The 12,454-nt window shown below is 41.4% G+C and overlaps 1 protein-coding gene across 1 annotated transcript in view; it reads left to right on the top strand.

Moving 5' to 3' along the window:
- Window positions 1-9,842, top strand: part of LMCD1 (LIM and cysteine rich domains 1) — a 55,924-nt gene extending 46,082 nt beyond the window's left edge. Inside the window, exons 5-6 of the mRNA XM_079963876.1 lie at window positions 5,011-5,226; window positions 6,251-9,842. Coding sequence (XP_079820002.1) covers window positions 5,011-5,226; window positions 6,251-6,409 — 375 coding nt within the window. The 3' untranslated portion in view covers window positions 6,410-9,842. The remainder of the gene's footprint in view (window positions 1-5,010; window positions 5,227-6,250) is intronic.
- Window positions 9,843-12,454: the final 2,612 nt, after the last annotated feature.

Here is a 12,454-nt window from a genome sequence, read left to right as displayed (position 1 = left end):
TCTTGGGGGCCCCAAAAAAATTTAAAGGGGAAAAAACTGGATGTATATTTCCAAAATATGATAAAAAACAAAATCATATATTTACACCTATTATTATTTCATGCTAAAACAAGTTTCTAGAGACTCGATTATGAGTCTTTGTAAATTGTGTTTCTAAAGGAACTTTTGTTATTGCCAAGTGCCAATGTGTTTGCATTATTAAGTTTGTTATGAATAAAAAATCATTTTAAGTTAGAGCTTAATAATTATTTCACTATTAATATACTTCTTTTTAATTGTATTTCAGTTCAACAATTACTTTGATAAAATACATATTTTGTTATGTGTAAATGGCTTTAGATACCTATTAGGTCCATATATTACCATATAGCATATATCCAGCACAAAAAACAGTGGCAATTTGTTGTTGACAAAGGACAGCTGGACATATAAAGGCTTAGAGCCTCATCAAACCTAAATCCGGCCCTGTCTATACAATTAAACCTAGGGCCAAAGCAACTCAAAATTTATGCTGCTGCAACTGCAGAGCAACATCCCCAGTCCGGTTCCTTGTAGGGTTGCTATACATACGGAATTTCCTGGCCGTACCTGGAATTCTGCATTCGGAAGCGGTGTCTGGCAGAAATTGGCAAAACGTCCAGGAAAATCCAGGTGTGTGGCAGCCCATGTTGGTGTATTTCACTTTTTGAAATATGGCAAACCTAGTCACTTGCAGGGGACACGGGTGCCGCTGTGGGTTAAATCACAGAGCCTAGGACTTGCCAATCAGAAGGTCAGTGGTTCGAATCCCCGTGACAGTGTGAGCTCCCGTTGCTCAGTCCCTGCTCCTGTCAACCTAGCAGTTTGAAAGCACATCAAAGTGCAAGTAGATAAATAGGTACCGCTCCGGCGGGAAGGTAAATGGTGTTTCTGTGCGCTGCTCTGGTTCGCCATGTCATGCTGGCCACATGACCCAGAAGCTGTACACCAGCTCCCTTGGCCAATAAAGCAAGATGAGCGCCTCAACCCCAGAGTCGGTCACGACTGGACCTAATGGTCCAGGGTCCCTTTACCTTTACCTTAGTCACTTGCAGCAGCAGCACCAGGAGGAGGAGGAAATCGATGGTGTCCTGACTCCATAGTGGCACTGTGATCATTTCCGATGCCGGCTGTGACCGCAGCCTGAGGATCCCATGGATGCTCAGCCCCTTCCTCGGCTCATCCCCTTCTTCAGAATGCCCTGTGTCAGGGCTTTCCACCCATCCCCACTAGCAGGGATACTGCAAGCAGGCCTTGCACATGCACACTGAGTGGGCAGAAACAGGGAGGTCTGCACTGGCAAAGTGATGCCTGTGTTACTTGACTTGCAGGAAACTGGCTAAGCTGCCAGAAGCAAGTAGAGGCCTCTTCTCAGTCCAAACCTCTCACAACTCGGTGTAAATGTCTTAAGACTGAACCCATAGTAACTACCTCTTGGAGTCTCATTTTAAACCTCTCCCCCCAGTGCAAAACATCTCTCCGTAGGCCTTCAGTGACGTCGTCAACTTGCATAGCAAGCTCGTAATAAAGGAAGAGGCGAAAGACTGCAGTCTTCAAAGAGTTTAGGGAAATCCATGTACAAGTCTTGGCTTTCCGAGTCCTTTTCTTGAGATTCAGCTTGGGGCTGGAACACAAATATTCCACTGATGCCAAAGCTTCCCTTCACAGGAAAAGAGTGGTTTGTGTACTTAAGGGAGGGATTCTGTGGGGAAGCTGTTTTTGTTTTATTTTATTTCAGTGGAAATGGAAATGGAAATAAAAAGCTGTCAGTATTAACTAAGGAAATATTCATTGGCATGCAATGTGATAAGCCACATATTGAAAATAAGTTCTCACCGTGGATACTCAAGAGGCGAACAGCAGCCTTTCCTTACGGTTGCAATAGCAGAGACTTAAAAACAAACAAACTAGCCTTATATCAAAAAGAGGCAATTTTTTTTCTTCTGCGTGCCTTCTAAGATCAAACTAGAGCACTCTCAACGCTTAACCATATAGTGTTTAATTGTACTGTTCTTTGAGTGGCTGGGGAAACCCAGCCAGATGGGCTGGGATAAATAATAAATAATAAATTTTATTTATTTATTTATTTATTTATTTATTTATTTATTTATTTATTTTATTGCATGACAGCATGGGAGAAAGTTCATAATGGGCAGAGCAAACCAGACTCTGAATCTGCTATGCTAGAGGGGGCTTCAGTGGAGTAGAAGCTGTCCAGTTCCACGAGCAAGGAAGCTCCATTGGTGAGGGGCACCCCAGTGAGTCTGCAGTGAGCAGGCAAAAGCTGCCCACCACCAGTGTCCGTCCGTCCCCCTCATTCAGTAGCCAATAGAAAACCAAAAATGTTTTTTTGCTGCCATGGCTAGCCAGGAATTAAGATTACAGCCCAAGACTATAAAAGGCTGAAACAAATACAGTGGTACCCATAGGCGCCAACTCCATGGGGCCTGAGGGGGCCCGAGCCCCCTCAAAAATTTGTTTGGGGGGGCTCTGCCCCCCCAATAATTTAAGAAAAACAAAGCCACTCCCGATCTAGAGAGGGGGTGGGGTTGCGGGCTCTCGACCCATCAACAATCTCGCGGGGCTGGCGTCAGCCCCGCGAGAAGCGGGGATTCCCCCTAGCTCATTAATATTCACCGCCCACGGCGGCAGCCAATCGGCTGCCGCAAAGGGCGGGCCCTCACAGGTTCACTTAAGGTCGGGGCAGCCCGGGGCTCGCCCCTTTCGGTCCCCCAGCAGCAGCGGTTTGGAGGTCTTGGGCCCCCCCAATATTTTTTATAAGTCGGCGCCCCTGGTGGTACCTTGAGTTACATACGCTTCAGGTTACATATGCTTCAAGTTACAGACTCCACTAACCCAGAAATAGTACCTCGGGTTAAGAACTTTGCTTCAGGATGAGAACAGAAATCATGCTCTGGCAGCGCAGTGGGAGCAGGAGGCCCCATTAGCTAAAGTGGTGCTTCAGGTTAAGAACAGTTTCAAGTTAAGAACGGACCTCCAGAAAGAATTAAGTTCTTAACCCAAGGTACCAGTGTAATGTAATAATTCAATAATTTAAGGTGATCGGTAGGATCTATATTTGAATGTCAACATTATAGCTTGCTGAATCTTTCCCCTGGAGCCTTCAACCTCTGTCATTAAATAATTATGTGAAGCTAAAGAGAAGGACGGGGCATGTCTTAGGCCTCAGTTATCTTAGGAGGTCCCCATAATCACACAAGCCCTGTTGAAAACAGCCATACAAGTCTTCACGAATGCTACTAAAAAAATATTTGGCAATATTTTTATTTATTTATTTATATTTATTAAAATTTTTAAACATAAATGCAGAAATAAAAACAATGAAACATATATCATAACATATTTTCTTAACTTCATTGGACTCCCTCACGTCTCCCGCTCCCACTTGCATCATTGTCAATTCTTACCCGCAATTTATCATCTTGTTTACATTCTTATATCCCATTCATTTAAAATATAATCTAATAATCCTCCCAAAGATTTATGTTTTTTCCTCAATCTCACTTGTCATCCTAATTCCATCTAGTTTAGTGGTGCACAATTATTTATGATCTAGCATCCTTCTTAACATTCAACCAAATTACAATGCTTTTTTAAATAAATCTTAAATTTCTTCCAGTCTTCTTCAACCTTCTCTTCTCCCAGGTAATATTTGGCAATATTTGCTAGGAAACAGGATCAAAAATCCCAATAACATTTTATTAAAATAAGAACACGAGAAGAGCTATCTAGTCAAGCATCTTCGTCTCACAGTGGCCAGCCAAGTGCCTGTGGGGAGCATAATATTAACATGAAATTACAATGTTACTTAAAAACAAAAACACACGCAGGAAGTAACCATTTTCTTTGCCATGTTGCATAAAGTGCAACTTTTTTTCCTAGAATTTGTTTCTATATTCATTTGCCATTTGCACTCATAAATGAGGTGTTATTTTCGCTGCCTTAGCCAAATCTCAAACTTTATTAAGCCACTGTTTCCAGGGAGGGTATATGTAACTTTCCATTTTCAATCCAATAACATTCTTGCAGCTATTAACAAGTAGAAGTTAATAGGTAAATAAGTTATGATAGGTGAAGAAATACTTTCTTTTGTTTGTCCTGGAACTTCTAACATTCATTGGATATCCCTGAGTTCTGGTCTATGAGAGAAAGAAAAGCTTTCCTCTATCCCCCTTCTCTGGCTGATTTTATACACTTGTATCATGTTTTCTCTAAGCTAAGTAGCCCCAAATGTTGTAAACTTCCCTCAGAGCGTTGCTCCATCCTGTTTATCATCTCCTTTTCAGAACCTTTCCCAACTCTACAGAATACTGTTTTGATTCATATCGCTACTATTTTTTAAAGCCGACTGTCTGCTATATAGCTTGCTATCTGCATTGTAATCCATCACGGGAGATCACAGTTGAATTAATAAAACAAATAAGTATTACAAATATGAATCTAATTTCTGAAGATTGTTCTTGCAATAAAGAACGATTAGTATTTTATTATTTCTATGATGCCTTAACATGACCCAGAAGAGAGAAAGACTTCATTGTAGTCTACATTTTGCTCAGTTCGGGTTTTTTGTTTGTTTTTTTTGCAATTGAGTTACAATTGGAATACTTGCTGAAATACCCTTAGGACACTTCAACATGCTTTGCCCTCCCTCTGTAGCCATGGACCAACGTTGTCCCGTTCTCTTGCCAGTGCTGGCGACAGAGCCATGAAGAGTCTTCATGCAGTGACACCGATTGATGTGTTGAGCTACAGCATGCAATAAACTTGCACACTGTGGCTGATCAAAATGCTTCCACTTGGAGGGCCTAAGGCATGAGATCCTAAAAGCTGGCCCTGAGGTTAAGGTGAATGGGAGCTGGCTGACACGAAGCATGAAATTGTACCTTTGGCTGTGAATTAGTTGAGCGGTGCTTTATTATTCCTTGCAAAAGGGTGGATGAATATTCATTACGGCCTTACTTTCTTCTTCAGTTCTGCGACCTCTGCAAGCAGGTGCTGCCCTCAGAATCCCCTGTGGTATATGCCAGCAGAGGAGGCTATGATCGCCAGTGGCATCCCGCATGCTTTGTGTGCTGCAAGTGTTCTGAACCGCTTGTGGACCTGATCTACTTCTGGAACAATGGGGCCATCTGGTGTGGGCGTCATTACTGTGAGAGCGTAAGGCCACGCTGTGCGGCTTGTGACGAGGTATGACAGCTGGGGAAATGGAAGTCTCTTCTCCTGCATAGCTCTGAATTTCTCGGCCTGTAAGAAACTATCAGCTCCGAGGAATTGCGTTTGGCCAAATGCCCCTGCAAAATGAATACTTGCCTCTAGTATGTGAGTGCTTTTTGGGTGGGGGTGGGGATTTTGGTGGGTTTGAGGAATAGAAAATGGAACAGGTGAATGGGGGTGGAACCATAACGACTCAAGGAGGAACCTGCTTAGTACCAGGCACAGAAATATAGGGAGTGGTGTGCAGCTTTGAAAAAAGTGTGAGTAGAATGACTTCTGCGTGCACAGCCGAGTTTTCCTGCCCCACACTGTCCCCAGATTTGCTCCAGAGGGTTGGAGGAAACCCTAGAATAGATGTAGGGGTCAGGTGAGGGAAGAGGAGAAGGGGAAAGTCCCATTGCACAGCAGGTCGTTCTGCTTGCACTAAGGACCACGTTAAATTCAACTCAGTGATCTGATCTTCCTAACATGGTGAACTAAACTATGACTTACCAGGACCATGTCAACATGGAGATGATCTCTCAGCCACTCTACTCCTCCCTCATCTTTTTTGCTCCAGGGACTTTTGGATTTGCATTTGCCTTACCTTGTTATCTGAAACTGGGCTGATACTTAACCTCTCTCCTCGCTAACCATGAGCTGTTGTGAAGGTTTGAAATATATTTAAATCACGGAAACCAGAAGCATTTTAAGGTGCTCTTTTTTTGTTTCAGTTTTATTTTAATAAGCAGAGGTTCTATAAAAACCGAAAGCGGAATATAAACATGCCCTACAGCTTTGAATTAGCTAGGCCAAACTGCTTCCGTAGTTTATGTTGAGAGATATCCTCTTTTGGTGTGTTGCTAAATAGTAATGATGCAAACACTGCTTTCTTTTATATGCGTTTTGGCTTGTCAACTGCTTTGTTTGTGTGTTGCTTCCATAATGAAGCAGTTATAGGACTTGGCCTGCTCTAGGAAGAAAGTGACATGATAAATGGAGTTGTTTACTTCCACAGATAATATTTTCTGAGGACTACCAGCGAGTCGAAGGCCTCACCTGGCACAAGCAACACTTTACCTGCCTGGAGTGCGAGACCTTGCTGACAGGCCAACCATTCATCCTGGATGCAGCCAACCTGCTATGTACAACTTGTAGCAAAAACAAGCATCCTTAGTCGGCATGAAGTTTCTCAAACCAAAGTTTTCATTTACTGATGCCATCCAGATTTGAATCAATGGGATAAAAACACAGGGAAGGGGGGGACAAGTGAAGAAAGTCAATTCATAGCGGCTTTGGACTACTATGGCTATTTACAATCATGTTATCCTGGGAAATGAGGTGGGAAATGATGACAGGGTAGCAAACACATCGGGGTGAAATCTAGAGAATGGAATGTTCTCGTTCTTTCTAGAGAGATATAAACTAATGTTCTGGAAACCAATGCCCATAATGTTCAATTACTGATTGACTGCATGTTACAATAACTAATCAAAGGTCTCTAGAAACATGCAGAATTCTTAATTTTGCTGTCAGGGCAAAATTATGTTATGAAAGTGTTATAGATCAAAACCACCACACTAACTCCAGCCAAATTAGTGGCTTTAAAGAATGGAACTAAGTGGCAAAACGTATATAACCCTGACGTTCACAAGAACTTTCTCTTCTTTGTTGTAATGACCGACTTCTCAGATGCAAGGGATCTGCTGATTAACTTGTGTTTACAAGTCAAGTGCTGTTAAGATTACTATAGTAAACTGTTTGTCTTCATGTTCGTCAAGATATTGGTGTAATAATGGCTTGTGCAGGGCGATTGGAACAGATGTATATTGCAACTGGCATTCAAATAATTCTAGCTATAGCTATAGCTGTTTTTAAAACAAAATGTGTTTGCCTTACGCTTAGTTTTCAGTGGGCTTTATGGGGATGGATAAATGGTTTGTGTTGGTTGTTAGTCTGTCCCGTATATTCTTTTTCTCCCCCCAATTAGTTTGTTACCCAGTTTCATACCTATAAAAATCTGCCACGTGGAGCAGTTCTATTGCGACAGCCAAGAGACAGGAAGGAGTGATGAGTAACTGGTTTGTGCTCAACAGTTTCTTGACTCTCTTTTAACTCCACTCCTTCTATTTATTTTCATTGAAACTGGAGGATGAGCTCAAATGTTGGCATAAACACACTTGCTCATATGCTTTGGTGACTTAGAAATAATAATGAACCTGGGCATTATGTCAACTCACTTACTATTTGGTCTCAGCTACTGGATCCTATTATAGATATGGAGACCTTGAAGTCCTTCTGAATCTTATTCTGCCTAATGTTTATGATGAGACTCTCGTCAGCTTAAACTGTACGATGTTAGGAAAACAGCATGTGATCATGAACATTATCCAATGCACATCCAACAAGATGTGCATTGACTCTTGTGAGAAGAGTACATTGGAACATGTAAAGTCTATCTAGTTCCTAAGTGTTCATTTGCTTGGGGTTAGCAGCAAGGCCTATATTAGTTGCATGTCTTTATGAAGCTGAAACTTTAACTCAGATTAAGCCCATTTATAACAGATAACCAAGGGAGCCCTCAGAAACTATAGAAACAATTTTGTCATTACTGGTTCTGTAAATATTTGGTTTGGTTGACGAGTCCAGCAACAATCGCCAATGTACTGTAAGCATCTGTCGGGATACAGTGGGAGCAGAAGTTACTTGAGGTGAAGAACTGGAAAATAATTTCAATTAATTCTTCTGATTTGAGACATAGCACATATTAGATGCTTGTATTTTGCTTTCAGACGTATAATCAGTGTGGCTGTTTAAAGAATTTATGGAAACTAGGTATGTACAAAGCATAAGCTTCTCCAGTAAATTTAGTCTTGGACAACGTTTTTTGGCAGCACAGGAAAACTCCATTCGGCTTGTTATATATGCACAGTGAGTTTCTGGGTTGAAAATAAAAACTGCAATCCGTTGATGCAACTATGCTGGCAAATCACCACCAGTTATGACTGAGAAATGTGTTCCATTGTAGTATCTACATTTGACACTCCAAGCAATGTGTAAATAAGACATAATGGCTTGTGGAAGACAAATACCTGCTCAAGAGCCATTGCAGTGTGTGCCTCTGAACTTGCTTGGGGTGCACTGATTTCAGTAGTGCTTACCTGTGACACCTACCTGTGGCTGTAAATGTAAATGCACCAGTGAATATATTCATTTATTTACCCAGCCCCTCCAATGTGAGTACTTAAAATCTGGAGCAAAAATAAAATGCACAGCTTGTTTGGCCAATGGTAGAAGATGTGGAAATGTATACTTGAACAGCATTTCTTAGCAGGTGGTCACTGGTAAAAGAAGGAAAAATCCCCACAATGTTATATATGATTTCACCTGGTATAAAAATAATTACTTTAAAACCAATGCGGCACTCTTAACACTTAAAAAAAATTATTATTATTTTTAAGAAGCCTATTGAAGTGTCAATACAGCTCCAATGCAGACATCTGTAGGGATGGTATTTGGGTGTTCAGCCAGTAGAGCCAGTGTGGTGTAGTGGTTAAGAGCGGTAGACTCATAATCTGGTGAACCGGGTTCGCGTCTCCGCTCCTCCACATGCAGCTGCTGGGTGACCTTGGGCTAGTCACACTTCTCTGAAGTCTCTCAGTCCCACTCACCTCACAGAGTGTTTGTTGTGGGGGAGGAAGGGAAAAGGAGAATGTTAGCCGCTTTGAGACTCCTTCAGGTAGTGATAAAGCAGGATATCAAATCCAAACTCTTCTTCTACTCTTCTTCTCTTCAACACACATACAGATGCACTGAAAACCTGTGACCATCCAGATGTTGTTTGATTCTTAGTCCCATCATCATTTTTGACCACTGACATGGTTGGTTTGGGCTGATTGTAATTGTAGTCAAACAGTATTTGGAAGGCTGCAGATTCCCCATCTCTGCCACAGAGAGATGGACCATGCGGTACATGGGTCAAAGGAGCAATAGACTCATCAAAAGCATGCTGGACTTCCTATAATGCCTCAGAATGGATTGTAAAGATGGCGTCCATGGTTTTGTAGCATTCTGCCACGTAGCAGTCTGTGAAGTCAGCTGCATATTGCCCCTGTGTCACTCACCATGCCCCCGCGGGTGATGCATCATGCCCCTGGGACGCACGCCAGCCACGCCCCCGCCTGTTCTGTGCTCCAGGGGCTGCAGCATGTTGCTCCGCCATTGACCACAGTGCTAAAAGAAGTAACCCATTGCATAAGTTTGGGAGGATGTCTTAAGGCGAATCACATAGTTCTGATTGGACAGTCTGGGCAATCAGTTTGACGGGGACAGAATTCACCAAACTCTGACCCCCATACAATCCACCCCCCTTTTTCTTTTAATGGGACTGCAGGTGAAATAGCACATGGAGAATTATGCCCATCACCTCAGCACAGGTAGTTTATATGTGTATAGTGTGAATAATAAAGAAATAGTCATGTTCTTTAAGTTGTGGAGCTTAAAATATCTAATACTTCCCCTACCATTAACTGACAAGACATGGAAAAAATGTTTCTAAATGCTTAAATATAAAGTATTCGGAAAAATAAAATGTAAAGAATTGGAAGCCTTTTGAGACGTGTCTTCATCACTGTTCTATCTTGGCCTTTAAGCAACTCAGATGTTTTTAAAAAGTTTTTCCTGAAAGGAATATACTATGCAGAAGGGGAGAAGGATAATGCTGGCAATGCTTTCACTCTCAGATTTGGAAGGCTGGAGTTCAGGTATTAGCCCTCATCTTGTCACCTCATAGTTGAGAGAGAAGAGAAAGCAATAATAGATGAGCGGCATGTGCTTGGAACTCTGTCTTTTGGTCACATTAGAATGTGGAATTCATTTAGAGTCACCTTTAAATGTGAACTTACCTGCTTTGCTCTTTTCAGAACACTGCCATACTTCAAAATATGCACTTCTCTGAATTTTTGCAGCTCTCCAAGCGAGGAATGTGTACAAAAAATAAATAGACTTGAGCTAAAGTGTGAATAAAAATGAATTAATTAGTGAAAATAATGTTCAAAAATGCATTATTTGGGGGGGAATTGTTTTCCAAAAATATGTATTTTAGGTAAAAATTGCATTGAAATGTCGGTGCATTTTCACAAGGGCTATAAAAGAAATCCCCCAAAAAAACCTCAAGGCTGCTGTGGAAATGTGGATAGCTGAACATAAAGCTGGACTAATGAGAAACTGAAACACCAGTGGGGAGATATGCCCATCCCATGGAAGATGTGAAAAGATGGAGAGAATGCATGGAAAGAGATACACTGCTCAAATAGGAGACTCCCTTCCCTCACCTCCATCAAACAGTTGCTGAGGGTTCGTGGTGTACGCAGATCAGTTCTGGGACAAACCCTGTTTTTAATAACATCTCACAACTGGTTCTCTCTGTGTAGTTATACCTAGATTCAAAGATAAGCTGTTTTATTTTAAATTCTGCCACAGAACCACTCTAAGAGCTGTGACATAAAACCCAGGCTGTGTATGAATGAGTGAGAGGTGCAAAAATTCTAGCAGACCTGTCTTGGACACTGCTTCAACTTAGTGAATAAAGTCTCCCTTTCTGTAAAGCAGACATATTTGGGATGTTGCCAAGAGCCAGGCAGAACAAATGGTCTGTATAGTGAAGAAAGGAAAAGGCCCTGCAAATTGTTTTCAATCCTCTGAACCTGATTATCCCATTGGGTTTGAAATTCTACTGTTTTTTTTCCTTCTGTGACAATGGAAAATTAAAATTAATGGCCAGTTGTCAGCAACTCTTGTTGATTATTAGTTATATGGTGATGAGAATTCTAAATTACTCAGAAGGTGAGCCTCTAGACTTTTTTTTTTTTTAAGAAGAGAGTAAACAGCACGTTCTGCACAACAAGGCTACTTACCCCTGTGAAGGAGGGCTTTCAATTTTCTCCATTTTTTATGGTCCTCAGGCTACTAAAAAAAGGACCAATATGACTAACCTTACTGGAAATTAGATTCCTGTTAAGCAATGTTGTGTCAAACAGTTGTTATACCACACTTTCCAGGGCATTTCCCCATAACTTTCTTAAGTCTTTTTTACTTATAAAGAAATGTTTTCAAATGAAAATCAAAAGGAGGGACTTCCCTTAAATCAAATTAGCAAGTACACCAATCCCAGACACTTGGTAGCCAACCTCACTGCTTTCTGAACTTCAATTAAAGGCCAAGGGACTGCAGAATGCTGGGAAAACGTTGAAGTTAAAACAGACACAAAACCTGCCACCTCACAGTAATAAGGAAAACTCTGAGCTGCATCCAGGAAAATGCTAAAGGAATTCTAAAGTAACCTGTGAATGAGGGAGAAAAACAGAAGATTTGTTTGCAGGGCAAGAAAACTGAAGGACAGATTTTGGCATAGCCATAATCTCTGTACTTTGTACTTCACTTACCTGTCTGCTAGCATGTCCTTGCTTTCTGCTTAAGTATTGATGGCTGCTAGTCTTAATGGCTCTCTGCCACCTCCAGGATGAGAGACAGAATAATGTCTCTCTGAATAATGGCCGCTGGAGACAATGTAGCACCCTGCTTGTGGTTAACGCTTAGCTGGAATGAAATATTCAACGCAGCAATAGAGAAATTAAAATAATAATTTATTTGTCAGACAAATAAATATGAGGCACAGTGGTATATGGTTACCAAGCTCTGGCCTGGCCTCCTGCCATTATGGCCAGCACTTATATTTCCTTAACCCAGCCCCCTTGCTCCTCCTTTGGCTGCCTCTGTCCAATCAGCCTGGTTGAAATTCCTATTGGCTGTTTGCTAGAACCAATCACAAAAGATACAACCATTTCCTATTGCCTTTTATGGGAAATAAAAGCTATATTTATAATTGGCAAACAAGTAGCCATTAACCTCTACAAGGCACCTTAATTACCAAATCACCTTTGCCCCCTTAATTCTAAAATAGAGCAGATGGCTAAAACAGATGGTGGCTAATTCTATTTTAAACAGGTATCAAAGATCTTTTGTACGCATCATCAATGAAAGATCTCCTTCATTGGAGGTTCCTTTAAACAAAAACCTGACAACCATCTGTCTAGAGTGCTCTGATGGTGCTTTCCTGCCCGACAGGGGGGCTGGGCTGATGGCTGACTTAATTTCAGGATAGTTACAACTCTTACAACTATATGAAATAAGAATCCAACATTTCTTAAATCCTTTGCATAAT

Source organism: Podarcis cretensis (genome assembly GCF_951804945.1).
Source record: "Podarcis cretensis genome assembly, chromosome: 2".
NCBI classification, from domain to species: Eukaryota; Metazoa; Chordata; class Lepidosauria; order Squamata; family Lacertidae; genus Podarcis; species Podarcis cretensis.
Note: the sequence above shows the minus strand (reverse complement) of the source record. Positions and strands in the feature narration are given on the sequence as shown.